At 38.6% G+C, this 27,507-nt stretch overlaps 1 protein-coding gene across 2 annotated transcripts; it reads left to right on the top strand.

The window, feature by feature from the left end:
- On the top strand, window positions 1–26,902 carry GUCY1A1 (guanylate cyclase 1 soluble subunit alpha 1). Of its 2 annotated transcripts, none has more exons than XM_087963681.1 (9): window positions 1–234; window positions 16,578–16,989; window positions 17,423–17,484; window positions 18,809–18,864; window positions 19,872–20,581; window positions 21,275–21,760; window positions 22,319–22,462; window positions 24,622–24,776; window positions 24,998–26,902. In XM_087963681.1, the coding sequence occupies exons 2-9, from the start codon at window positions 16,744–16,746 to the stop codon at window positions 25,200–25,202; spliced, it is 2,064 nt and encodes a 687-aa protein (XP_087819807.1). In that variant the 5' UTR covers window positions 1–234; window positions 16,578–16,743; the 3' UTR covers window positions 25,203–26,902. The 2 variants fall into 2 exon arrangements, with proteins under 2 accessions (XP_087819807.1, XP_087819808.1); XM_087963682.1 differs by lacking the exon at window positions 1–234 and adding an exon at window positions 253–518.
- Window positions 26,903–27,507: the final 605 nt, after the last annotated feature.

Raw genomic sequence — 27,507 nt, 5'->3', positions numbered from 1 at the left:
GGGGAGGGGCCAGAAGGGGCAGCCGAAGCCAGCTGCCTCAACGCACGTTCCCAACATGAATTAGCTGGGAAAAGGCTGAGCGCCTTGGGGGAGCGCGCCTGCAATTCCTTCCCCTCGCTGCCCTTCGAAGAGCACGGCTGGGCGGCGGCGCAAGCACCCGAAGCGAGGAGCGCCCAGACCGGCCGCTTTAAGCTGCCCCGGAATGTCTCTCCGCCCCAAGGCGATATTGAACAGGTGACTGCGCTCGCCCGCATAGTTTCCAGGAGAAAAGCGCAAGAGGAGCCGGGAAGGGGTTCTGGATCGCCCGGCGAGGTGCCCCGTGTGTGTGTGTGTGTGGGGGGGGGGGTTTAAAAGCTGCCACCCTGTCTTGGCTCGCGCTTTGCAGCCTCGCTTGGATAAGCCGCGGCGCCTTGGTTGTTTCCAGGGCGGGCGTCGCTTCCCCCGCCTTCTTCCTCGCTTCTACTTTCATGGTTGGCTTCAGTGGAATCCCTTCCCCGGGCATCATCCAGCCGAGGCAGGTTGGTGTGCGAAAGGGAGGCTGGAATGGAAGGAGCGCGGGGGAATGTTCCTCGTTTGCCTCTGTGTAAATCCCACCGGCGGATTTTTTGCACTCTTCCATCCCAGCCGAGAGGGTTTATTTATTTTTATTGATTTATTTGGTTTGTCAATTGCTTACAAGGTAATAGGTATAAGTAAAAACATAGTTATGAATACATGGATATGGATATATTTTTATTTACTTATTTGGCTTGTCAATTGCTTACAAGAGGATATGGATATATTTTTATTTATTTACTTATTAGGCTTGTCAATTGCTTACAAGGTAATAGGTATAAGTAAAAACATAGTTATGAATACATGGATATGGATATATTTTTATTTATTTACTTATTTGGCTTGTCAATTGCTTACAAGGTAATAGGTATAAGTAAAAACAGTTATGAATACATGGATATGGATATATATATATTTATTTACTTATTTGGCTTGTCAATTGCTTACAAGGTAATAGGTATAAGGATAAACATAGTTATGAATACATGGATATGGATATATTTTTATTAATTTACTTATTTGGCTTGTCAATTGCTTACAAGGTAATAGGTATAAGGATAAACATAGTTATGAATACATGGATATGGATATATATTTTTATTTATTTACTTATTTGGCTTGTCAATTGCTTACAAGGTAATAGGTATAAGGATAAACATAGTTATGAATACATGGATATGGATATATATTTTTATTTATTTACTTATTTGGCTTGTCAATTGCTTACAAGGTAATAGATATAAGGATAAACAGTTATGAATACATGGATATGGATATATTTTTATTTATTTACTTATTTGGCTTGTCAATTGCTTACAAGGTAATAGGTATAAGGATAAACATAGTTATGAATACATGGATATGGATATATTTTTATTTATTTACTTATTTGGCTTGTCAATTGCTTACAAGGTAATAGGTATAAGTAAAAACATAGTTATGAATACATGGATAGATATAAGAAAAATAAAAAAATATATAAAAGAAACAATGGGACAGGGAAGGTAGGCACGATTGGTGGGCTTATGCACGCTCTCTATGGAAAGGGGTGAGGTCAATAGTCTAAGGTTAAAGTTTTTGGGGGTTGGGGAAGAAACCAGAGAGTCAGGTATGTTCCACGAAGTCCGATCTAAGTATAGTATATAAAATCATACATTGCAATGTCCTACCTGTCAATGAATCCTTCAGCTTCAACCATAACAACAGAAGAGCAAACAATAGATACAAACTCAAGGTTAATCGCACCAAATTTGATTGCAGGAAATACGACTTCAGCAACAGAGTGGTCAATGTCTGGAATACTCCACCTGACTCTGTGGTTTCTTCCCCAAACCCCAAAAACTTCAACCTTAGACTGTCTACTCTTGACCTCACTCCTTTCCCAAGAGGTCTGTAGGGAGGCGTGCATAAGCGCACCAATCGTGCCTCCCGTCCCTGTCTTATTGTTTCTTTTATTTTTCTTATATGTATCCATGTATTCCTAAGTATGTTTATACTTATACCTATTGCAAGCCGTTGACAAAAATAACCAACTAAATAAAATAAAATAAGTAACAGCCATGGCTTCTTCGAGTTGCAGCTACAGGTGGCAGCGTGGCTAGATCCTCCCTCCCTCACCACCACCACGGTACTCTCTTTTCTTGGAAAGGAGCCTGTCTGTTTTTTTTTTCCCCCTTCGCCGCATCCGGCCACCCGTCCCGCGATCCCAAGCTGCTCCCGCCGCTGCAGAACCCCCCAGCGGCCCCGCCTTCCCCTTTCGAGCGCGCCTCGGGTTTTCCCACGGATCGCGCGCAGCCGAGGGGAAATGGCCGGGCACGAGGCCCTGGAGGTCAGGGCTTCCAGGAACCGGCAGCGGGGCAGGTTCGTGGGAACAGGCGAGCAGAGCCCCTCCTAACTCGGTGGGGAAGGTTAATAGCACCGAGGCTTGCAGCCTTGCAACCCTGGCTGGCGTTCCTTGAAGATTGAACTGTATCTCTGCCTCTAAAAGTAGCTTCCCTCTCTGGTGTAGAAGCCTTGGTTGCCCACTCATAAGACTGATTCCCACAAGACGTGGGTAGTCCTAAAACGGTTTGCTTTACTGATGGATTGGTTGCTTTTGATTCTAGCCTGCCTCTGGATTTTGGAGGATTTACAAGATTTTCCCTGCCCCCCCTTTTTTTATTCTTGTAGTCATTAACTGGTATGGATCAAATTAGGCTGCAGGGTCATTGACCAGCCAGGTCGTTTTGGCTGAGCTGAAGGGGCTGGGTAAGAATTGTGTTTATGGATTTCTTCCAAATGAATGCACTATTTCCTTAGACCACTGCCTTTTTATATGTAGAATAGGTGAAGAAATGCATACTAACAATGAAAGCCTGCAATGTATGAATGTCATTTAATCGGACATTTTAATGAGAGAAAAAAAGATAAACTCTAAAACCAATTGCATAGTATTGTGAAATAAACAGGAAATCAGTTCCCACCCAGAAAAGTCTTTCAGGAAAATACGGATATAGTATCAGGCACCTGTCTTCAAGCAAAAGGAAATCCCAAAGCTTTGAAGGCTATCGGTATCTTTTCTTTTGTGGAAAAACTTGGCTTTTGGAATTTTGTTCATCAGACAACTATTAAAAGTGAAAGACCAACTGAGTCTGCTCTATTTTTAGTTGATTTATTATTGACGTATACATTCATTTTAATGAATAGCGGAAACAATAGCTTGCAGCCATAGAGACACCTATTTCTAAATATTTTAGCTCCAAATATATTGCAGCACAAGATGTAGCTAAGTAAACAAAACAAGTTAGTTATTTTAAAGATTGTTTTATGTTTGCTCATTTTAATATTTAGTTTTACATTTTACTTATATTTTAAATTTTTGTCTATCATTTTGTTAGTTACCAAGAACCATTTTTAGTAGAATACTAGATAAATTTTGTTGATGTACAAAATTAATCTTTGATTTTTCAGTTTCTTAAAAAACTGTCTTTTATTTCAAGCTTTGATTGGTACAATAAATACAAAAACAGATTTTACAAAAAGCAGTTTGTTTTCTACTGTAGTTTGGCTTCATTTGTTTACAAATTATTTTATAGTCATATTGTTTTCCATAAGCTTAGACAATAATTGATTAAAATTTGCTATGCCTAATAGATTCATTTTGAATTTATTATAATAGGATGTTGTCCTCTGAAAGGCCTGTTTGTATTAGTTAGAAACATTTTGGTTGACATCATTTATTTTGATGTCAACCAAACACTGAAACATGTGGTTTGATACATAGATAGATAGAATTCTTTATTGGCCAAGTGTGATTGGACACACAAGGAATTTGTCTTCGTGCAAATACTTTCAGTATACATAAAAGAAGAGATACATTCCTCAAAAGTCAAGAATCATAAGGTACAACACTTAATGATAGTCATAGGGTGCAATAAGCTATCAAATCATACTAGGAAACAGTCCATATAAATCGTAAGGATACAAGCGACAAAGTTACAGTCATACAGTCACAAGTGGGAGGGGAGGGGTGATAAGGAGTGATGAGAAGATTAACAGTAATAGTAATAGAGACTTTGTAAATAGTTGGACAGTGTTGAGGGAATTATTTGTTTAGCAGAGTGATGGCTTTCGGGGGGGAACTGTCCTTGTGTCTAGTTGTTCTGGTGTGTTCTGGGCTCTATGGCGTCATTTTGAGGGAAGGAATTGAAACAGTTTATGTCCGGGATGTGAGGGGTCTGTAGATATTTTCACAGCTCTCTTTTTAACTCGTGCAGTATATTGGCATCAGATTGCAAGATTTTGCTAGATGTATAGCAAGGATTTCTGTGCTATGTTTGCTATTTGAATGTTTAATTATTATTGGGATGAAGGAAAAGTGAAAGCTATGCATTATGTATTTGTTTCTGATTTTTAACCACTTTTTTACTTTAATAGTTTAAAATTTCATTATTGGTTGGAATTTAGATGCAAATGAAGAGTTAGTAAATTTATTGTGGCATAACTACAAGCTTACTCTATTAAATGCATTAAAAATGGAGCTTGGTAATACAAAAGCGTGCTACAATGCTTCCAACTTTTTAATATATCATAAGAATCTTTGCAACTTTATTATACTTTCTTATGATTTGATACCTTGTCATTTATTACATGCATGTTATTCACAACTACCTTTTGATAGGCACTGCAAGGCTAGTGGAGAGAATACCTTTCATCTTGATGAAATAGTAACACCGGAACAACATATCAAATGATCAACTTATGATAATAAGGAGCCTTTCATAAAATTTTAAAGGAGTAAGAAAATCAAGTTCAATTAAATAACATTGGAGAATAAGAATGGCTAATACTGTTAATAAACATATCACTGAGTTGAAAGATTACTGAAATTTTACTTTACAATGTTGAAATTTAATATTATTATTTAGAGACACAGCAGTATTTTTCACTGGATGAATAAAGTAACTAATGGGTGTTATCAGTATTTCTGAATTTGTGGACATATAATTCTTCAGTGAATTAATTTATGGTCATCTCTGTGCATTACTTTGAGTATGATGATGTTAAGATTGTGTCTCATTACATTTTGTCAGCCAGGTCAGTCAGGAGACTACGGAATTTGGTGCTGGACAGAAAAGTGAGACAGCTGATCAGGGGTCTATCTAAAAACAATAAAATCAGACAAAGACATTTATTTGAATTATCTGAATTCCACTGCAGTGGAAAATATATACAAGAAGTATGCCTTGTCTCAGTTGTACCATAATTTCTTTCATTGGTATTTAAAGCCAGGAGGAACATGTTTTCTCCATTTGTCTTTCTACCTCTTTCATATACTGTACTACCATTGATATATTCAAAAAATTCATATTCCTTAAACAGTAACAAAGTAGTTAACTTTTATTATTCAGAATTCCTTGGAGGGCATTACCTTAAATCACAGAACTGTCAAAACTCATAACATTCCAAGGTAGTTGGCTTGGAAGTCTTAGTGAAATTAATTTGTTGTCATTAATACACTTTGAAAATAATGGGAAATGGGATAAGATGTCGCCTTGCATATATTCTCCAAAGAATGCATTGCAAATAGATGCCTAATAGAAAATATCAAACTCCTCTTCTATGGCATATTAATGTAAAAAATAAGTATGAGAAAAATAAATAAAACTGTATACAGGTATTCCTCAACTTACAACTGTTCTTTTCTGTACAACCCTTTGTTTAGTGATTGTTCAAAGTTATAACATCACTGAAAAAAAGTGACTTACAACTGTTTTTCACATTATAACTGTCACAGTATCCCCACAATCATGTCATCAAAGTTTGCAACTGGTGTATGTTTATGACAGTTGCAGTGTCCCAGGCCATGTGGTCACCTTTTGTGACCTTCTGACAAGCAAAGTCAATGGAGAAGCCATGAAAAATAAATAATTATGTTTGTAAAAGTGACAAATTGAAAATTAGAAAAGTAGCATTCATTGTTCATATACATTGAATTATTAGCCTCTTGATATATATACCTGTCCATATTTAAAATATACCAATTCATAGATGAAGGACTTTAAACATATAGAACTCCAGTTTGTATTCACTGCAAATGAATGATAGCGATGAATAAGCTAGTAACATATGGTTGTGAAAATTAGACATTGAAAAAGAGAAAAATAAGACATCTTCAAATGATGGATTTGGAGGTAATGACTAAGGGTATTGTGGACTTCAAAAAGAACAATCTAGTTAACAATTCAAAAAGCTGGCTGCTTTCTAGGAATGATGATATTTTAGGCATGATAGAAGCAGAAGATGGATTAGAAAAATGCTTATGTAAAACAATGGGAAGACTGATAAGGTGGATGGAAAGAGTGACTGAAGTATCATTGGAAGAGTGATAGGTTTTGTAAGGGGGTGATTTGCAGTGTAGACAATTTGTTATGATAGTACCTATCAGTTCTTATATCCCTTTTTTCAAAGTTACATATATTTATTAATAACAATTGCATGCAATATTATAAATACATTTCAGAATAAGTACTGTAAGGATTTACCCCAATAACTGTAGGTCTCTACACATATCTGTTTGCAAGTTAAACTGAACGTAATGGGCTATCTGAATAAATGTGCTTATTGAAAAAAAAAACGTTATAAATGTTGTAATTCATATCCGCTGTTTTCACATCTGGAACTCAATTGTACTTGCTTAGGGTTTTAAACTAGAGTTCTGTCTTGGAATATGTGCCGAGGAAGACAAAAGAGAAACAATCAGGCCTGATTAACAAGAAAAAGTCTCAAAATGCTAAGGTATTAAGATGGCTTCATACTCTTAGAAAATTGATCCCAGATTATATGATATTATATATTATATATTATATTGTATAACCTAGATACTAATGGTTTAGCCCAGGGGTCTCCAACCTTGGCAACTTTAAGACTTGTGGACTTCAACTCCCAGAATTCCTCAGCCAGCCATGCTTTGAAAATAAAGAAATCTCAATATAGCTGAAGAAGCTTCTTGGATGAAAAGCAAAATATCTTCAAAGAAAAACAAAGTTGAAAAAACACCTTTGGGACAAACAGTAGGAGAATTTTAAGAAAGATAGTGGAAAGAATTTTACAATTCAAAGTTTGTAATAATTATGCAAATGAGAACCACTAAAAGAACAGCAAATATATATTGTAGAATTGTTATTCATTGCTAGTTTTTTTTAAAGCAGGGATATGTTTGATTGCAGATATTTTTGAAATACAGCTTTCATGATCCCTCAAGACCTTAGAGGATCCTTAATTGGTTGTCCACATTTCAAAATATACAGCAATTCTTTAATTAAGCAGCTGTTAGCTTGATCCTATAGTCTGCTTTTTTGAAGTAAATCAACCATTGAGCTGTTCCAGAAAAGTTAGTGTATTCTGCACACAACAAAGCCTCTGTTACTTGTCTGCTATAGTGAGGTAAAATTACTTATTAAAAAAGCACCATTACCACAAAATCTTGACATACCATCTGGCAACTAACGTCTTTGGCAGACAACATTTTTCTTCAGACTTTGGGATCATGTAAAATGAGTAGTTGTAGTCCAGTAACATCTGATCAAAATGGACCAGGACCAGGCCAAAAAGTCTGTCTGTTTGTATTTACTTATTTATTTATGAGTGACTTACAACATAATAAAATATATGGAAATAGAAAATTGTAAAAATATCAAAACAGATACAAATTAGAGGAGATTAAAAGAAACAAAAAAAATCATGGGTTTAGAGTGGAGAGTTGATGGTTATTTCTCTTGTTACTACACTGGCCACCTCCAGTCAATAGCTTCTCCCTCAGGGCTCAATGCCAACCAGCATAACCAAGTTTTAAGGCATTTCGTGAAGGCCAGAAGGGTGAGGGTGGACCTCATCTCCTGTGGAAAATGTTTTAAAGGGTGGGGCCATGCAGAAAAGGCTCTTCTGCCCCCCACCAGCTGCAATTCCCTTGGCTAAAAGGGTCTGCAGTAGGCCTCTTCGGCCAGCACCAGTGGGATGGACAAATCCCTGACCCATGCCGCAAAGGCTTTAAAGGTAATAATCAACACCTTGAATTGGCCCTAGAAACAAATTGGCCAGTGTAGCAATTGAAATCAATTGCTCATGAATATAGTATATTCTCCAGTTTTATTTTTTTAGTGCCTGTTTTATTATACAACATATTATACAATATTGTCAGACCTGCCCCAGTCATCCTCCTCAGGAAAGCAAGACACTTGAATCCTTTGAATTGAATCAAAAGAACATTTACTGGGAGAAACTGGTTTGCAGTAAAGTCAAGCGGAATCTGAAGTTCCGACCCAATGCAAAAGCAATTCTTTTGGCTTCCCAACCCCCTTGACCAGCAGGCAATATCATGCTGAGAAGATGTTTTGAAAACAACTGAGGTATTAGGCAGATAATACTTCACATTGAGGGCGTGAAGGCCTTGGACCCTGGTGAAAATGGGGAAGAAGTCCTGAAGACATCCCACCTCCCTAATTCCCAAGCGTGCAGCAGAAGTAGAAAAATCCCAAGCATGACAAACCCCCTCCTCCCCAGCACAATGGCAGAAGCAAAATACAATGGTGGATCTGATATGCTGTCCCCCTGAACAGCAAGATCAGTCCTGCACAACAAAAAATAATAAACAAGAGAGAAGAGGTAAAAATAACTTATTTATTTGGATATTGGCTTATGAAAAGTTTAATGAACCTAGCAGCTTTGACATGGTTGTTGGTCAACCCACTTATTCTGAGATTTGGAGAAATCTTTCCAAGCAACTAAATATTGCACCTTTTCCCAATGTCTTTGGAATCTAAAATGTCTTCAATCTAAAATAACTTCAAAATGTTTTTCTACTCTGATCATTAAAGAGTCATGTGGAGGTGGCTCACACCTCTGAGTGGGCAGGTGATCTTGGTCTTTAACAAACTGCAACACTGGGTGGATCCAGTAAAGAGACTCAGGCAAATCTAATTTCATCATTACCTGGTTGACAATGTGTTTGATAGGTGAGGGACCCATATGCCTGGGTCCTAATTTCTTCGATTGCTGGGATTGCAGGTATTGAGTGGATAAATAAACATGGTCACCAACATTAAAGACTTTGGTTTTTATGCACTTCTTGTCAGCTTACTTTTTATATGCCTCCCTTGTATCTGCAAGGGATTTTCTCAAGATCAGCCATGTTTTCCGTAATTGGGAAGGCACAGGAAAGTCATTAAGAGGCAGCTCGAACATGGGAGTAAAGTCTTGTCCTGTAACCATTTTGAAAGGGGTAAATCTGGTACTACTATGTCCCAAATTATTATGTGCTACCTCTGTAAATGGTAAGAGGTCTGTCCAGTTGTCTTGTTGATAATTAATATAGCACTTGAGTAGGGTGGTATTGTACTGGTTCAGCCCAGTTTGTCCAAACTGATACTCCAAGGATTATCTGTGAGCAAACCAGTTTACTCCAATGATCAGCTGCTGGGCCTGATCACCCGCTTCGGCTCTATTCTGACCTTTATTTCCTGGTTTTGAAGCTCAGCTGCTTCACGCGGCACAGCGGATTGCTGCGCATTTAATACACACAGTGCAGGATTGCAGGAGGTCAGTAGCAAACCCTCTCTGCATGCATTTGGCATGCACACGCACCCACCAAGCCATGCCCACAGGACCGGTGGTAAAAAAAAAAATCGAATCCCACCATTGCGACTTGAGATATTGTTCTAACACTGAGTTCATACGTTCACACACACCATTCAGTTGGGGGTGATAATTGGAACTAAGCCCCTGGTCAGCCCCATACAGGTTTAAAACTCCTGCCAGAATTTGGAAGTTAATTGCATTCCCCTGTCAAATTTTATATTGTGGGGCCCCATGCAGCCTATAGATATGTTGCACAAAAAGCTTGGCTAGTATGTGGGCTGAGGGGATTTTTTGACATGGGACGAGGTGTATCTGTTTGGAGGACAAGTCAGTTATTTCCTGACTTTTCTAGGAGTCCTACTATGAAGTCCATTGAGATTTCCTTCCATGATGCTTTCAGCTCAGTCATTGGTTGCAGGAGCGCTGAGGTTTTCTCTTGCCACCTTGGGGTTTTCCTTTGCCACGTTTGGCAGAGGCACAGATTGGGCAACTTGTCCCATAGTTTTCAATGTCCTTTTTTAACGATGGCCATAAAAACTGTTCCTTAATTAGATGCAAAGTCTTCACAAAGCCAAAATGTCTCTCTTTTGAGTCATGGCTTTTACCCAGGATTAATAATCTTTGGCTTTCGGGCACATACAATTTAGCCCCCAGCCAAGCTAGTCTGTCCCATATGGATCATTCATTGTTGTGACTTTGAAACCACTTGTCCTCCTGCAGTGAGGTTTTAAGAGCCACTGTTGCACTGTTGTCTATCTGAGGTTTTCTCTCACTTGCGCAGCCAGCTGGCATGATGGAATTAATGGATTGACCACATCTATCTATACCAGGGGTCTCAAACTCAATTTACTTGGGGGCCGCTGGAGGCAGAGTCTGGGTGAGGCTGGGCCGCATAAGGGATTCCACAAAAAACTTTGTTAAAAAAATATCCTCAAATGTCATCAACAGTTAATGATTTCTCCAATACATGAACTGTCCTGAACACATGAATGGAACATTGAATGAAGATCATGAACAGTTCCTCAGAACATGGCTCCTCCAGCTTACCCCTTGCTGCCAGAGACTTGACAACGCTTCCTCTCACATATCTGAGCCACATTTGGCTTGAGAGAGGAGGCACTTGAGACCCTCAGTATGGCTTGAAGATGATCATCAGTAAGTCTGGACCTGTACTTGGACTTGTTAAAGTTCAGGGTGGAGAAGAAGCCACGACGAGGAACGGCGGGTGGGACTTCCTTCAGAGGTCCATTCCCCCTGTGGGCCGCACTAATATTATACTTTCATATCACGGTGGGGGCCACAGGATATCGTCTTGCGGGCCGCAATTGGCCCACGGGTCGCGAGTTTGAGACCCCTGATCTATACTGAGGCATTCATAACAGAGCGTCAGCCAGGGAATTCCCCCCCCAAACACACACACCCTGGGAAGTAGCATGAAGTCAAATCGATTAAAATAATGTGCCCATCGGACTTCTTTGGGCGACAGCCTTCAGGGGGTTTTCAGCGTTCCTATGTTTTTGTGGTCGGTCCACACCTCAAAAGTACCTTGTTCCATTCTAGAAAATGCCTCTAAGCCAAGATCCCAGCAAAAGCCTCTTTCTCCCAAACTGTCCATCTTTGTTCAGTCTTTGACAATTTCTTAGAAGTGTAAGTGCAAGGCTCGAAAGGTTTCCTTGTTTGTTTTGCTGCAAAAGCATGGCACCTACTGCCACATTACTAGCATCTGCTCAAATAATAAATGAAGTGGTTGGATCTGAGTGTTTTAAGACAGGTTCAGTTGCAAATAGACTGTAAGGACCTGCCTCAGCTGTCTGCAGGAAAGCATGATTCTTGAAATGGTGGTAGTTCAAAAGGAAAAAATTATTGAGAGAAAGTGCCTGCAGAGAATTCAGGTGGAATCTGAAATTCCCACACAAAGCTATTTTTTCATCTTCAAACCTCACTCCAATCCCCCAGTCCACCAGTAGTCAATGTAATGCCGCAAAGGTGTGAGAACTCTGAGATGTTAGCTTGATAGCAGTTCATTCTCAGGGTGCTTTGACCTTGGTAACAGGCTGGAACTGGCTGGGAGGAAGCCCATCTATCGCACAGACCTGCCCCCCCCTTCCTATGTCTTACAGCAAAAGCAGAAGCATGCAAAGAATACGGCTCCAACAACCTGCCCCCTCCAGAATGGCAGTGTCCCTAACATTTGAGTTTTTCAAATCTTGCCTGGCATTCCATAGTTCATTTTAGAGGTTAGCTGCTTTTAGGTTTGGCTGCTTCTTTCATTTTCAAAAGATTAGTGATGGGGAATGCAATTTGGGCAAGCGATGGGATAAATTGCTGGTAGAAATTGCTGAAGTCCAGGAAGCTTTGCAATTGCTTCCTGGTGTGTGGTGGAGCTCAGTCCAATACTGCCTGGACCTTTTGGGGGTCCATTTCAACTTTGTGAGAGAAATAGTCTATTTTGCTCTGGTGAAATGGATACTTAGAGAGTTTGGTGTACAGTTTAGCAGTTTTTTGCTTCTTCAGAATCACTTTCACCAACTTCATATACTCAGCTTTCACCTCCATCTAAATTAATATGTCATCTAAATACACGAGCACTTCCCCTTGTATAGGTGCTTGTGCAATACCTCTTTAATCAGTTGCATGAAAACAGCCAGAACACCTTGGAGGCCAAAAGGGAGGACGTTAAACTGGACACACCCTAATGGACAGTTGAAAGTGGTTTTGACTCATCCCCTTCTTTGATCCTCACCCGATAGTACACCTCCTGCAGGTCCAATTTAGTAAAAATCTCTTTTTAAATTAATTTTTTAATTTTTATTTCTAAAAATACAACATTGTGTGAACAGTGTGGTTCCAGGTCAATTAACATTTTAAAACAAACATTACCCTATTTTCAAATTTATACTATTAACTTTCTTAAGTAACTTAGTATTACTATGTATTACCAGTTTTATCAATCAGTATTCATTCCCATATGCTACTTTATGTCAATCTCTATGCTCTTATCATTTTTTGTTATACATATTCCCTTAATAGTCATATTTGCAATATTTAACAAATTATATTATTTAAGTAATCATTCATAAATTCATATTAATGTACATTTTCCAGTATTCATCCCCTTCTTAATGTTAATTATGCCACTGTTATATATTTAAAACAAAGTCCCTCTCTAATCTTATTGTAATACACACATTGTAGTTTCCATCTTATTTCATTTAACAAATATGCATTCTAATAATAATATAATTATTTTTATCTATTACCATACACTGTGTTATTTTTCTTTCTATCATATTCCACATGTCATTTCTTTCCCTACAATATCATATTAATTTTCATACATATTTCAGTTAACAATTATCAATCTTAAATAATCATCCTATAATAAAGTCTTAATTCCATATTTGTTTGAATTAAAATATTGAGCCTTATATTTATTATAATTAACAATTTATATGTCTTTAGTAATAGTTCTACAATAAAATATTAATTTCAAATTTATCAAAGTTAGTTAAAAATTCTGGATCAGGATTAAGTCATGGATAGAAGAAATAATCCAGGATGGATTGGAATTGTTTCTCCTGGGTATAATTAAAGGGGATTATTCACTTAAAGTAAGGTATTTGATTATTCACATCTTAACAGCGGCACAAATCTCACTTGCATACTACTGGAAAAAGCCTAATTTACCACCTATATATTTCATTATTCAGAAAATATATGAATGTGCCAAAATGGAAAGGCTTACATTTAAATTAAAAGAGAAAGATGATACGGAATATTATCAGATCTGGGATAAATGGTATGAGTGGATAGATTGTAAAGAAAAACAATGTATAAAATAAAAAGAAATAAGGACTTTAAGAAATATACTACCATATATAGGTTAAAGGACAGGAAATAATCGAGTACGAGTTTTTATTCCTTTCTCATTTTGATTAAGCCAAATAAATGATTTATTTATAAAATTATATAGTTGTAATCCAGGAGTAAGAATAGATTAATACGTAATATATATTATTAACATAGGTATTTTACAAGGGATAGAAAGTAACCGCCACTTAATAATCTAGATGGAATATTTAAATCACTATCAAATTGTACTAGAGGAAAACATGATTGATTGCACTATAGAATTTGTCGTGATGTTTATTTGTACGATAATAATAATAATTATAATAATCTCCCTAATTCCCAAGCATGCAGCAGAAGAGGAAAAATCCCAAGCATAGCAAACCCCATGGCCCCCAGCACAATGGCAGAACACCAGAATACAATGGTGGACCTGACAAATATGCTGCAAGAATGTAATAAATGGTTTAAGACTTCATATCTATATTGTATATAAGGTTTTAAAAATAACAAAAAAAAAAACAGAATGAAAATAAAAAACTAATTTGGCATCCTGCATTATTTTGCTTCTACTTGCTATAGCTGATACTAGTAAACAGTCTGTGTGAAACAATGGCACTGAAATGCATTAAAATGACTACTTTGATTTGGAATTGCACCTTGCACTCGAATTTTGTTTGCTTTTCTGTTAGAAATTTCAACTTTGATTACTGATTTTGTGACTAAGTATAACACTTAACTGTAGCAAACTGTTCTTAAAATAGCTATGTGCCAAATATACCTAATATGGTTAAACTATGATAGAACCCATTTTCATTTTTAATTAAAAATAGTTATGGGTGAATTTAAATAAGATTGGAAATATGGCTCCTAGAAGAGAAATGCTAATCATTTAGCCATGTTGTCTTATGATCTGTCTTTTAGTGACCCAGAGGTTTTATTATAGTTTTCTTTCCCTGTGTCACAGTTCTTAAGGTTTGAACTAAAAATGAAGGTTCTGAAAGATGTGATCAAAACTCCATTTATAGTTGTCCTCTGTTTTTTTTAAATATTATTCAGTCAAGAACCCTGCTTTCTATCAAAATCATGCTTTAAAATGTTAGTATTAAAATAAATATGTTTCCCATTGTTAATAAAATAACAGTACTATGTATACTTTTAAATATATCATAAAATTTAGGTATTAAATGAGAGCATATTAATATTGCTTTTAAATCTCAAATATTATATTGCATTTTGTCTTTTAATTAAAATGTTACGCTACTTTAGAATATCCTTTTGTAGTCAGTTTGATACATTCCTAATTACTTTGGATTTAATTCCAGTAAATTGGGCTTGAAATGTCAAGTATTAAAGGATCAAATAAATCACTATGTTTACAGGAAGATCCAGTTGGAAGGAGACTTAATGCCAAAACCTTCTGTAATAATAATGACTTTTACGAAGCCCTGACTTCTAAACAGGGTTTTAAATTAAAATTGAGGGACATCTCTCTTTTAGACAGTTAATATTCCTCAATTTCTTAATAACTGCTTGCTCACTGAGGAGCTAAGACTTCAGTTTCAACATTTCTAGGCCTTAATATCTAATATCCCAAACTGCAATCTGTTTATATATACATTTTAATTAATGATATTTCTACCTATGTAAATAGAATACTTAATTGTTCAGATATATATCAATGAAGTTACAATTAATTTTACACATTTTCTGTTATTGCACATTATTTTGAAGTATGGTTCATTACTTTCCAACATTACAGATTGCAGCATCATGCAGTTGTACGGGTAGTCAACTGCCCTGTAGTGCTACAAAATCTCTTAGAAAACTGCAGAGCTGCATACAAAGTAATCATATTTAAATGTTGTTGGAACCACAGGAATGAAATCTGGAGGCAGAGCTGGGAAAAAATAATTTTCTGTCTAATATGCTTCAGTGCTCTGTAAGGAAACTTTCACGTGCCTTCAGCCATTATCATCAATTTTCTTAGCCATCTATGCTTCCCCCTCAAAATATAAGCTGATTTCACTGCTTATGACAGAGGTTAATTCCCAGTTGGTAAAAGTTGGGAAGGAATAGATAGATGGATGACTGGATGGTTTCTTTCTTTCCACTAGTTCATAGCAATATATTTTAGTTCTATTTCTTTTCTTCTGGGAGAGTGCTGGAGGCAAATAATCAGATTATTTTTGAGAACAAAAAAAATAGAAGTTCATATATGGATCTTAGGAAGTCACTATAGAATTCCAATCTAATTCAGTTGACAGCATATCTGTTCTTCATTCTGAATTCAGAAATAGTTTCTATTATATATTGTAGTTGACCCAAATTAGTGCCAGGTGAACTGTTTGTGGACTAGATGTATGTTTTATGAGGTGAGACCAATTTGTAAATTGTGGGTTAGATTTGGCCCCATTTATCTAACCCAGATTAATTATGTGGGGGCAAATGCTGCCTTTTACAATCAGGATATGATGATACCAGCTAAAGTTATCTTCATAACTTAAATGGAAAGCACCAAGAAAAATATCAATAAATATTACAGCAATCTATATGAAGATGGTTGTAAGCAAGGCAGATAGTTTCCCGCAGACCATCATGCTGTATCATGTAAAAAAATTTTTTCAATTGGCATCCAGTCCATAATCAGTTAAAATCTTTTGCCTTAGGAAGCAATAAAAACAGAATTTACCCATTTGATATATGATATATAAAAGAATTAAAGTGTTATACAATTGACTTTCTTCAGAACTGTTTTTCTCATATTGTCCCCCAAATTGATTTAGTTTGATTCTGCTTCATTGTTCCAGAAATATCTCTCTGTTTCTTGGCAACCCAGTGAAAACTAAGTTTTCATATCTTTTTCTTTTGCTCCCAAAAGAGAAGAATGTAAGAATTCATGTGCCTGCAGCTTATTATGTCACCAATTACTGTATCATTTAATAAGATGTCCAAAAAAATAGAGATCAGAAATTGAGAATGGAGAAATTATGCCGGTTCTTTAATATAGTGCAAAGTATAATATAATACTCCTTTCACTTTTTTCCCTTTTGTTGCAGGCTAAAAGAAGATAAAAGTTGTTTTGGAAGTTGATTTTACAGTCATAAGTAATTTGCCAGAAGAATTCCTACGGTTAGCTCTTTCTTCTGTTGTTGGTTAATGGAAGTGGCACATTAAGCACAAAGTAGAGATATACAACGATTTTATAACAGTGATCGGTACAGTATGTTCTGCACAAAACTGAAAGAGCTGAAGATCACTGGCGAATGTCCTTTCTCCTTGCTCAACCAAAGTTGCATTCCAGATGAAAACGAGGAAGAATGTGCTGAAGTGCCCAACAGTTCTAAGGCTTCTTTGCCCATCTGCAGAGAGAAAGTCCCTCGTGGGAACTTGCCGCAAAGGAAAATCAGCAGGAACAGAGTATTTCTGCATACTTTAGCGGAGAGCATTTACAAGCTCATCTCTCCAGAAGTAAGTTGTTTGGAATATCAATTGGGAAATGCTGTGGTTTTTTTTAAAAAAAATACCCCTTTCCAATCTTTTTTCTAGACCAGGGGTGTCCAACCTTGGCAATTTTAAGACTTGTGGACTTCAACTCCCAGAGTTCCTCAGCCAGCAGCTGGCTGAGGAACTCTGGGAGTTGAAGTCCACAAGTCTTAAAATTGCCAAGGTTGGAACCCCTGGTCTAAACTGTAGTTGACAAAAGGTCACACATTATGTGCAGATTCTCTGAAAGGGACCTTCCTAATTAAGTATATATTTCTATTAAATATATAGAATGGATTTACACCTGAGCTAAATGACCTTTGTGCCTTTTCTCTTCTTCTGCTTAAAGGGCCAGGTTCTCTCTGACACCAATATTACCTATTGAAATCTGATTTAATATGACCTTTTCTCATTTCAGTATGAAAAATTGTATCTTGCATTTCAAAGAAGCCTAGCCAATAATAACATAAAAGAAATCAGGTAAGTTATCTGCAGCTGCAGCATTTAAATTCAAAAAGAGTGATAGATTTATCTAGCAGTTATTGCTGCCTCATTAATTTCAATTTCCTATTGTATAATGACTAAGTTTTAATACTTGCAAAGTCATAGTTGAATTGCAGCTTTATAGTATAGTTTCTTCTCTTGGTATTTTTGGATTGTAACACTTAATATGCTGTTGGTACAGGGATGTATATTATTAAACAAAGGCTTTAACATTATTAAATGTACACTCATATTTTTTTTTACAAAAATGGTGAGAAAATAAAAAATGAACTAACAAATCTCTGAGGGATTTTTCTGTAAGTTAGCAAGGGTTTCTGTCACATTTATCCAATAAGTACAAGAAGTATGAAGAAGACCACACGATGGCAATAAAAATGTATATAAATATGATCTTTGTTGCCATTTTGTGATCATCAAATTTTTGCAGCTTTGGCCCAGGGACTCAGTTTGTGCTGATCTATAAAATAGTGTCCTCTGTACTAAATAGCAAAGAAGTTGAACTATAAATTAGTAGAAAAATTTGGACTTTTTCATCAACACAGGGTTAAAAGACTGAATCTTGAGTTGTACCTCCTTTTTAGGAGAAAGGAGTAAAATATTTCACTTTGAAAATAGCTTGTGCCCCTTTCCTTTCCTTTCCTTTCCTTTCCTTTCCTTTCCTTTCCTTTCCTTTCCTTTCCTCTCCTCTCCTCTCCTCTCCTCTCCTCTCCTCTCCTCTCCTTTCCTTTCAAGCTGTGCTGTCCTGAGTCATGAAAACTGACAGCTTAAAAGTTTTACATATGTTTTATGAAGATGCCAAAAAGCCAGACTTCAGGTTGGATTGCACCATTTCTTAATATTTTAGCTGCTTCTTTAGCCAATTTGATATAATCAGAACAAGGGTTATGATCTATTTGTGGCACTGCAGTTGCAAGCAAACTGATTTGGCTGCATGTTCTATCAGTTTTCAAATTTAGATTTGATCAGAATTTCATGGGTGTATATGGATATATGCAGTGGTGGGATTCAAATAATTTAACAACCGGTTCTCTGCCCTAATGATTTGTTCCAACAACCAATTCACCAAACTGCTCAAAAAGTTAACAACCAGTTCTCCGGAACTGGTGCAAACTGGCTGAATCCCACCACTGGATATATGTTTAGAGTGATCATCATTTAATTTGTGATAAATGGAAAACCAGACTAAGAATGAGGATTATACTATACATTACTTATTGTTTTATTAAGTGTGTATATTTAAATTTTATTTTGTCTTTACTAGACAATTGTAGTTTTAAATTTGTATTTTCTTCCTTTACAGACAGTGTGAGGAAAAAGATTTTGAGAAGCTACTCACTGATAATGCAAATCTGGCTGGTAAATATGTATTTATGAATAGCAAGTACTAACACTAGAATCAGTTTATTTAGCATCCCCAATAACCCGAGTTCCACCAAGACTACTAATGACATAGAGTCTTCTTTAATGTCTTACTGTCAAAAGGAAAACATGCAGCTGAACAGACAGATAATCAACAATATTGAATTTATATCCCTTATACTCTGATAGCATGGCGTGAAATTGTCGACAATGCTAACTATATGTGTATGTATATGTGTGTGTATGTATGTAAGATATTTATACTCCATTTTTATGCTCTTCTTTTTTGTTATTCACATGTTATTCACAGCTCCCTGAATAAAAGATTAGAATGCAGATCTCCTCTAATGGTGTCTCTCTGTGAAAAACATCAAATTAAACGTTATCTCAGATAATCTCAAATTCAAACTAAATGTTAAGCTGTAAAGACAGAACTCCAAATCTGTAGAATCTGTTCCCTTGATTAGTAGGAAAAAAGCAGCAATCAGAGTTTTTTTTTTTCTTATCCTTAGATTTTTCATTTAATTCATTGCATTTCTGTCCTTTTCATTTCAGAAGGCCAAATGGCTATGAGCAGATTAAATTTAAAAAAGGGTTAAAGATCCACCTGTGACCCATTTTACATTTGCCACTTGCACCAATAGTAATTTTTAATAAGAGCAATTGCACCCCAAAGTTTGTGGTATGTGCCTAGTTGGTGGTTACATTTCTCTTGCAACAGCCAATAATAACTGCTCACCAGATTTTTACAAAAAAATAAAATAAAAGAGCAAGAAGAAAAATAATACTTTGCTTCAACCATATAAGGTCTCAGGAGAGAAAAACTGATTTCAGAAAATGATGTAAAATAGTTATTTATCTGAAATGTTTAGTAATAGAAAACAGGGTTAGGTAAAGGAAATGAAAGGTGAATGTACTTTGAAAATCAAAAGTACGTTGACTGGGGGAATTTAAAGATTGTATTTAGAACAATATCGGTAATCAAAATGTTTTATTGCCGGCAGGAATTCCAGTCACTGTTATAAGAGAATCACTTGGCGAAGAGTTGTTCAAAATATGTTATGAAGAAGATGAACACATCCTTGGAGTTGTTGGGGGGAGTCTGAAAGACTTTTTAAACAGTTTCAGTACTCTTCTGAAGCAGAGCTCTCATTGCCAAGAAGCTGGAAAAATGGGCAGAGTTGAAGAAGTCTCAATTTTGTGCTTGGAAAAAGATCCCAATTTTTTAAATGTATACTATTTTTCTCCCAAAAAACCAACTACCCTCATCCTGTCTGGCATTATTAAGGCAGCAGCTCTCATTTTGTATGACATGGAGGTGGAAGTAATGGTAATGCCACCTAGCTTCTGCAAAGACAGTTCCGAGTTTATTGATCAACCTTATTTGTTATATTCTGTGAACATCAAAAGCACAAAGCCATCATTATCACCTTGTAAACCCCAATCTTCTCTTGTCATTCCTACTTCTATGTTCTGTAAGACCTTTCCTTTCCATTGCATGTTTGACAAGGCCATGGATATTTTGCAAGTTGGCAATGGCATCAGGAGATTATTAAACAAAAGAGAATTTCAAGCAAAGCCACAGTTTGATGAGTGGTTTGAAATTTTAGCTCCTAAAATAAATTGCACATTTAGTGGGATCATGACAATGCTGAACATGCAGTTTACTATAAGAGTGAGACGAGGAGACAAAGTTCTTAAAAAGTCAACAGGGGTAAGAATTGGATGTATCTTTTTTCTTCATTTCTTCCTTAAATCCATTTTTCTTTAATTAAATATGAGACTATGATTCAACTTGTATGTACTGTGGTGAGCTACAGTTTGCTTAATTATCTTTGTTCGGATAAATAAGCCACCAACCATAATTCATAGCCTACAGTGTCATGGTCCATAAAACAGGTCTGATTATGACTAATCATGATGAATGAACCCAGCCTATCATTGATTTGTGTAAATGATCCACTCCACTTTTTAAGGTTTTCATTTAATACACTTCACTGTGAATTTATGAAGGAGAGACACATGTTAAATATTGAAATCTGTATCTTTCCTCTATGCATGTTCATTTTCAGTCAGTACAATAGATTTTTCAAAAGTGGGAGATGCTCTTGCATGCATTTGTGCAAAACATTGGTTAGGTCTTCAGATTAATAGATGATATTCATCTTGATGAAAATTGCAAAAGTCTAGAGATACTTTGAAAAACGTACACATTTATAACTAACTTTATCAGAAGATAAAGAAGGTAGAATATAGGCATCAGAAAATCAAAATCTATTAAATGCATAATCGTTTGCCTGGAATGTGGATAGATACCACAGTAAATAAGTTTATTTTTGTTATCTTTGTACATGTTAAGGAGCTTCAGAATTCTCTCACTGCTTCATTTTTCTCTCTCTTGGCTTAGGTTATGGATCTTAAAGGACAAATGATTTACATTATTGAGTCTAATGCCATTTTATTCTTGGGATCTCCTTGTGTGGACAGACTGGAAGATTTTACAGGACGTGGCTTATATCTTTCTGATATTCCAATTCATAATGCACTTAGGGATGTCGTTTTAATAGGTGAACAAGCCAGAGCTCAAGATGGATTGAAGAAAAGATTAGGGAAGCTTAAAGCAACTCTTGAAAAAGCTCATCAAGCTCTTGAAGAAGAGAAAAAAAAGACAGTTGATCTTTTGTGCTCTATTTTCCCCGAGGAAGTTGCGCAGCAGCTATGGCAAGGACAAGTTGTGCAGGCCAAGAAATTTAATAATGTCACAATGCTTTTTTCTGACATTGTAGGATTCACTGCAATCTGTTCTCAGTGTTCAGCCATGCAGGTTATCACCATGCTTAATGAGCTTTACACTCGCTTTGATTATCAGTGTGGAGAACTGGATATCTACAAGGTAAAGAATGGTTTTCCCAAGAGAAATAATTGCAAAAGAAGTGAATGGATACGAAGAACTGTTTTGATTCAAAATTATAACAGGTTTTTAAACATATATAACGGAGTATGTTTATTTGCAGCTAAACTGTAAGTGTAATCAAGTAGGAAGCATAATGTACGGTAACTTACAAGTTGATATTTTAGCTGTAAAATGGGAAATTACCGATATATGCTTTAGACTGCAATCTTTACTACATTTACCTTGAAAGACATTGACTTCAATGACACTATTTATGAGAAAGTGCTTTGGGATAGCTGATAGTGCCTCAAAGAAGTAGAATTCAGGGTAAATATGTTGACATAACATTTTTATTATAATAAAGAATTGCCAAAAATGAATCCGACTTTGCTATGCAAAAATATTTAGCAGTTGATAGATTGCTTAACAGAACTATGTATGTTGACTAAAATAATGGGTGGTTTGGGGAAAAACATGGTTGACAAAAGCATTTCAAACTTCATTTTAGGTTTCCTTTTTTAATTTTTCATCTTATAAATTGTTCATTTTAATGTTTAGGTAGAAACCATTGGAGATGCATATTGTGTAGCTGGAGGCTTGCATAAAGAAAATGAAACCCATGCGATTCAGATTGCACTAATGGCACTTAAAATGATGGATCTGTCCAATGAAGTGATGTCACCACATGGGGAATCCATAAAGGTTAGCAAGCTATTTGAACATGACTTCACTTATTTTTTGAATAGTAATCAGTCTTCTTCCAAAGTGATACTTGCAGCTGAAGACTCACAGTTGGGTTTCCTGGATATAGTTCTTAACAAGTTTTTAGTTTGCTATTTTTTTTAAAAAAAAAAACCCATTAATACAAATAAAACTAGCACCCTTCGTTTAAATATAACAAATCCAAATTTCAAACCTTATATCTTTTTTTCCCACTTGTGTGTTAGTGTTATGACGTTTAGCCACTCTTTTGTCAATGGGAGAGATGGCTGATGTTATTGCAATGATCATCTGCTCTCAGAAAATATCTTCTGTTGTTCCTGTCCCATGTAATATTACTGGTTATACTTTTTTTTCACACACATTTTAATTTAATATGCGAACAATGTTTCATATTAATGATGCATTAATCTATTTGTTGTAACTTGAGGGTTTTTTTTACAGTTCAATAGTAGGACAGATGAATGACATCATATAATTTGTTGCCCTGCTTTTTTTAAATTTCCCAAGCTTGTAAAATTGAGTTTGAGTAGAAGATGACTGAGAAACAACATTTTTTTTTCAAAATTGATTTTGAGATATGGTGCTTGCTCTTAGACTATTTTGTATATAATGCTTAGTATGTTATTATATTATCACATGCAACAGTGATAACATACTGTACGTGTTTGAGACTCGGGATTTTGATGTTTCTTCATTATAGGCTGTGGTTGAATCTTTATAGGGGGGGGGGGGGGGGGGGGGGGGGGGGGGGGGGGGGGGGGGGGGGGGGGGGGGGGGGGGGGGGGGGGGGGGGGGGGGGGGGGGGGGGGGGGGGGGGGCGGGGGGGGGGGGGGGGGGGGGGGGGGGGGGGGGGGGGGGGGGGCGGGGGGCGGGGGGGGGGGGGGGGGGGGGGCGGGGCGCCGGGGCCGGGGCCGGGGCCGGCGGGGGGGGGGGGGGGGGGGGGGGGGGGGGGGGGGGGGGGGGGGGGGGGGGGGGGGGGGGGGGGGGGGGGGGGGGGGGCGGCCCGCCGGGGGGCGGGGGGGCGGGGGGGGGGCCGCGGGGGGGGGGGGGGGGGGGGGGGGGGGGGGCCGGGGGGGGGGGGGGGGGGGCCGGCGGGGGCAGGGGGGGGGGGGGGGGGGGGGGGGGGGGGGGGGGGGGGGGGGGGGGGGGGGGGGGGGGGGGGGGGGGGGGGGGGGGGGGGGGGGGGGGGGGGGGGGGGGGGGGGGGGGGGGGGGGGGGGGGGGGGGGGGGGGGGGGGGGGGGGGGGGGGGGGGGGGGGGGGGGGGGGGGGGGGGGGGGGGGGGGGGGGGGGGGGGGGGGGGGGGGGGGGGGGGGGGGGGGGGGGGGGGGGGGGGGGGGGGGGGGGGGGGGGGGGGGGGGGGGGGGGGGGGGGGGGGGGGGGGGGGGGGGGGGGGGGGGGGGGGGGGGGGGGGGGGGGGGGGGGGGGGGGGGGGGGGGGGGGGGGGGGGGGGGGGGGGGGGGGGGGGGGGGGGGGGGGGGGGGGGGGGGGGGGGGGGGGGGGGGGGGGGGGGGGGGGGGGGGGGGGGGGGGGGGGGGGGGGGGGGGGGGGGGGGGGGGGGGGGGGGGGGGGGGGGGGGGGGGGGGGGGGGGGGGGGGGGGGGGGGGGGGGGGGGGGGGGGGGGGGGGGGGGGGGGGGGGGGGGGGGGGGGGGGGGGGGGGGGGGGGGGGGGGGGGGGGGGGGGGGGGGGGGGGGGGGGGGGGGGGGGGGGGGGGGGGGGGGGGGGGGGGGGGGGGGGGGGGGGGGGGGGGGGGGGGGGGGGGGGGGGGGGGGGGGGGGGGGGGGGGGGGGGGGGGGGGGGGGGGGGGGGGGGGGGGGGGGGGGGGGGGGGGGGGGGGGGGGGGGGGGGGGGGGGGGGGGGGGGGGGGGGGGGGGGGGGGGGGGGGGGGGGGGGGGGGGGGGGGGGGGGGGGGGGGGGGGGGGGGGGGGGGGGGGATACTATAGATTTGAATTATCTCAGTAATTCATATTCATTAGAAACCTCTAAATTTAAGCACTGGAATCCACTGAATACAGCTTCCAAGCTGAGCTCACAATTCATCCTGACATATAGAAATATGTAGAACTCAATAATATTTTCATTTTTGCTAAATGTGGTTATGATTTTTAACATCTTTTTCTTCTTACTCTCTTATAAAAGATGCGTATAGGACTACATTCTGGCTCTGTTTTTGCTGGTGTGGTTGGTGTGAAAATGCCCCGTTACTGCCTGTTTGGAAACAACGTAACACTTGCCAACAAGTTTGAATCTTGCAGTGTCCCTAGGAAAATAAATGTTAGCCCCACTACCTACAGGTATAGTAGTTTTACCATGTCAAGTATTTGCTTTTGCTGCTTGTTTCTTACTACTGTTAACAATAATCTGAAACCTTCCTTCTCTCCCATGGCATTCTTTTGAATTCTTGCCCTATTACTTTGTACGTACTGATGACAGCCCTTACATTCTCCTAACTATGCTGGTGAGATCTACAGGTAATACCTGAAATATGTAATGATAGTTTTCATTCACATTGCAGGTTGATAAAGGATCACCCTGGCTTCGTGTTTATTCCTCGCTCAAGGCAAGAACTTCCTTCCAACTTTCCAAGTGATATACCTGGCATCTGTTACTTTCTTGATGCGTATCTTCAAGGGAAAGGCACAAAGGCCTGGTTTCAGAAGAAAGGTGCTGAAGAAGAAGACAAGACAAATTTCTTGGGGACATCCACAGGAGTGGATTAAATTGTATTTTGGAGATAAAATATTGTGTGTGTGTTTATAATATTTCTGAGTTTTTATTTCCCTTTTTTAAAGAAACATAATAGCACTTTAGCTTATTAATCACTTGAAAGCCAGTATTAAATTTTAGATAAAAAGGATATTGCATACTATGTGGAATTTTTATTGAGATAATATATTCATTGTATAAAAAAGAATAGTTGAAGCAGTAACAAGACAGAGACAATCTACCTTTGAAGAATTCCGTCCCTCCAAGCAATGAACTTTGAAGTCAGATTTTGATAATGTGTGCTTTGCACCTGCCCCAATTCCTAGATTTAGAATCGGCTTTCACAACAGTTTCTCAGCATTCTACAGCTCTACCTGGCCTGTATGAACATCAGAGCATGTACCACAGTTTTCTTCTTTTTTTAAGAGAGCAGTTTGGTGTAGTGGACAAGGTACTGGCCTGGAAGATAGGAGGCCGAGTTCACCTCAGGCATGAAACTGACTAGGTGACCTTGCCAGTGACTCTCGGCCTAATTCACCTCATGGGACAGTTGTGGGTAAAATGGGAGGAGGAAATACGTATATTCATCACCTTGAGTTATTTATAAAGTAATAGGTGGAATAAAAATTAAATAACTATTTAATTAAGTAAATAGCAAGCGCCAGGTGAATGTCACAGCTGTTTTAGTGAATTTTTCTAAATGATTTCATAAGGAATTGGAAAGTGCAGCCATACATTATGGTCTACTTACTGCTAAGGATGTCAACAAGCTGTTTAGACTAAAACATTTATAACCCCAGCCCAAAAAGCCATAATTTATGGAATTATAGTCCAGAATATCTGGATTTCATACCTGCCTGTTGAAACCCAATTCTTGGTGTGCTTTTTTTCCCCTTCTAATGTCTTTTTTATGATTGACTTCCTTGGCAATTTTCAAGTTATGTATAAATTAACTTAGTTGACACTGTGCTTCTTATAAAGCAATATTTATACCTGTGTACTACATGAACTTAAATTCAGAATTTCCTCTACTTTATTCTATGTCTAGTTTTTTTTAATGCACAACTCTTAATATTATCTACAATATATATCTTTCCATGAAAAGAATATATGTTTTATCCAGTTCATGAGAAGGCCATTGAAATTACTCACTATTGCAATATTTGTTCCTTAACATCAACAAGAACGCTTTGGTCAGGTGATAATACCAAAGATTATGGAGATACTAAGAGGTAAACTATGTCATTTAGATGACAATTTTATTTGCACCTTTCTAGATAAATGCCAATGAGTTCAGTAGGACATATGAGTAAACACATGTAGGATTGTTATTTCCCTATTTGTATGGTGTTGGCAATTTTTAGAACTAGTATACAAAAGATGCTAGTCACTGCTAGCACTGTCTATAAATTTGTAATATTTTAAATAATCAAATCTAAAATCTATATTCAAACAGCATTTTAAGTTTAGGAGGCACACATTTTATAGGAAGCACATCCTGTATATACCCTGTTCTCTATAATAGCAATAAATGTTTTCTCAAGTTAAGTAATTTTAACAGTTTAGATTAAAATGTGTATAATCTTTGCTTAACAGTATTAACATAGCACAGATATTGGAAAATATGAGGACTTATAAATCAAATATATGTATATAGAGACTTTAAATGCATTATGGTAATGTTTGAGCTCAATAAAAAAAATTACACAGAAAGCATGTACAGAATTTCGATACCAGAAAAATTATTTTGCCTTGGTGTATTTTATTTGCCAGTTAAGTTTAATAATAACATCAATGTCATAGGGCAACATTTAATTTAATTCAGTCCTTATGTTTTTCAGTCCTGAGTAGATCCTGTATAATTCTATTTTTAACAAACGCACATTACTCTTATAGTTCCTAATATTTCTGAATAACTAGACATGCTTACTCCACTTCACTAGTGCCAGTATGTTTATTAATTAGGGCTTGTTGTTCCATGTCATACCTGAGAGGCACATAACCAGACTAAGAAACATATTTGTCCTTTGGGAGTTATGCTACCACCATAATATGAAAAAAATGGGTAGAGAAATTGAAGACTCATTTCATTTCATTTACAATTTATATTAAAATGAAATGTACTATAAAGTTTGGAAACAATGTTTCTAGGTATCCAGAGGCCACATAGGACTTCTGATGATACCACACAGTTCATGCTGTGCAACACATCTATTATGGGAGGAAAAACTACATAAGTAACTTTTTCATTGCAATGTTCTTAGTCCTTCATGGATAGCTGATTTTCAGAGGCACTGAAATGAGGAAAAATCAATGATA

The sequence above is a fragment of the Notechis scutatus genome, chromosome 4 (assembly GCF_049901735.1).
Source record: "Notechis scutatus isolate UNSWTSFEM ecotype Mainland chromosome 4, rNotScu1.2, whole genome shotgun sequence".
In the NCBI taxonomy this organism is placed as follows: Eukaryota; Metazoa; Chordata; class Lepidosauria; order Squamata; family Elapidae; genus Notechis; species Notechis scutatus.
Note: the sequence above shows the minus strand (reverse complement) of the source record. Positions and strands in the feature narration are given on the sequence as shown.

Coding starts and splice junctions, on each gene's coding strand:
- GUCY1A1 (XM_087963681.1), top strand. CDS start 16,744: ATGTTCTGCACAAAACTGAAAGAGCTGAAGATCACTGGCGAATGTCCT. Junction 16,990..17,422: donor ACAAGCTCATCTCTCCAGAA/GTAAGTTGTTTG, acceptor TTCTCATTTCAG/TATGAAAAATTGTATCTTGC. Junction 20,582..21,274: donor TTCTTAAAAAGTCAACAGGG/GTAAGAATTGGA, acceptor CTCTTGGCTTAG/GTTATGGATCTTAAAGGACA.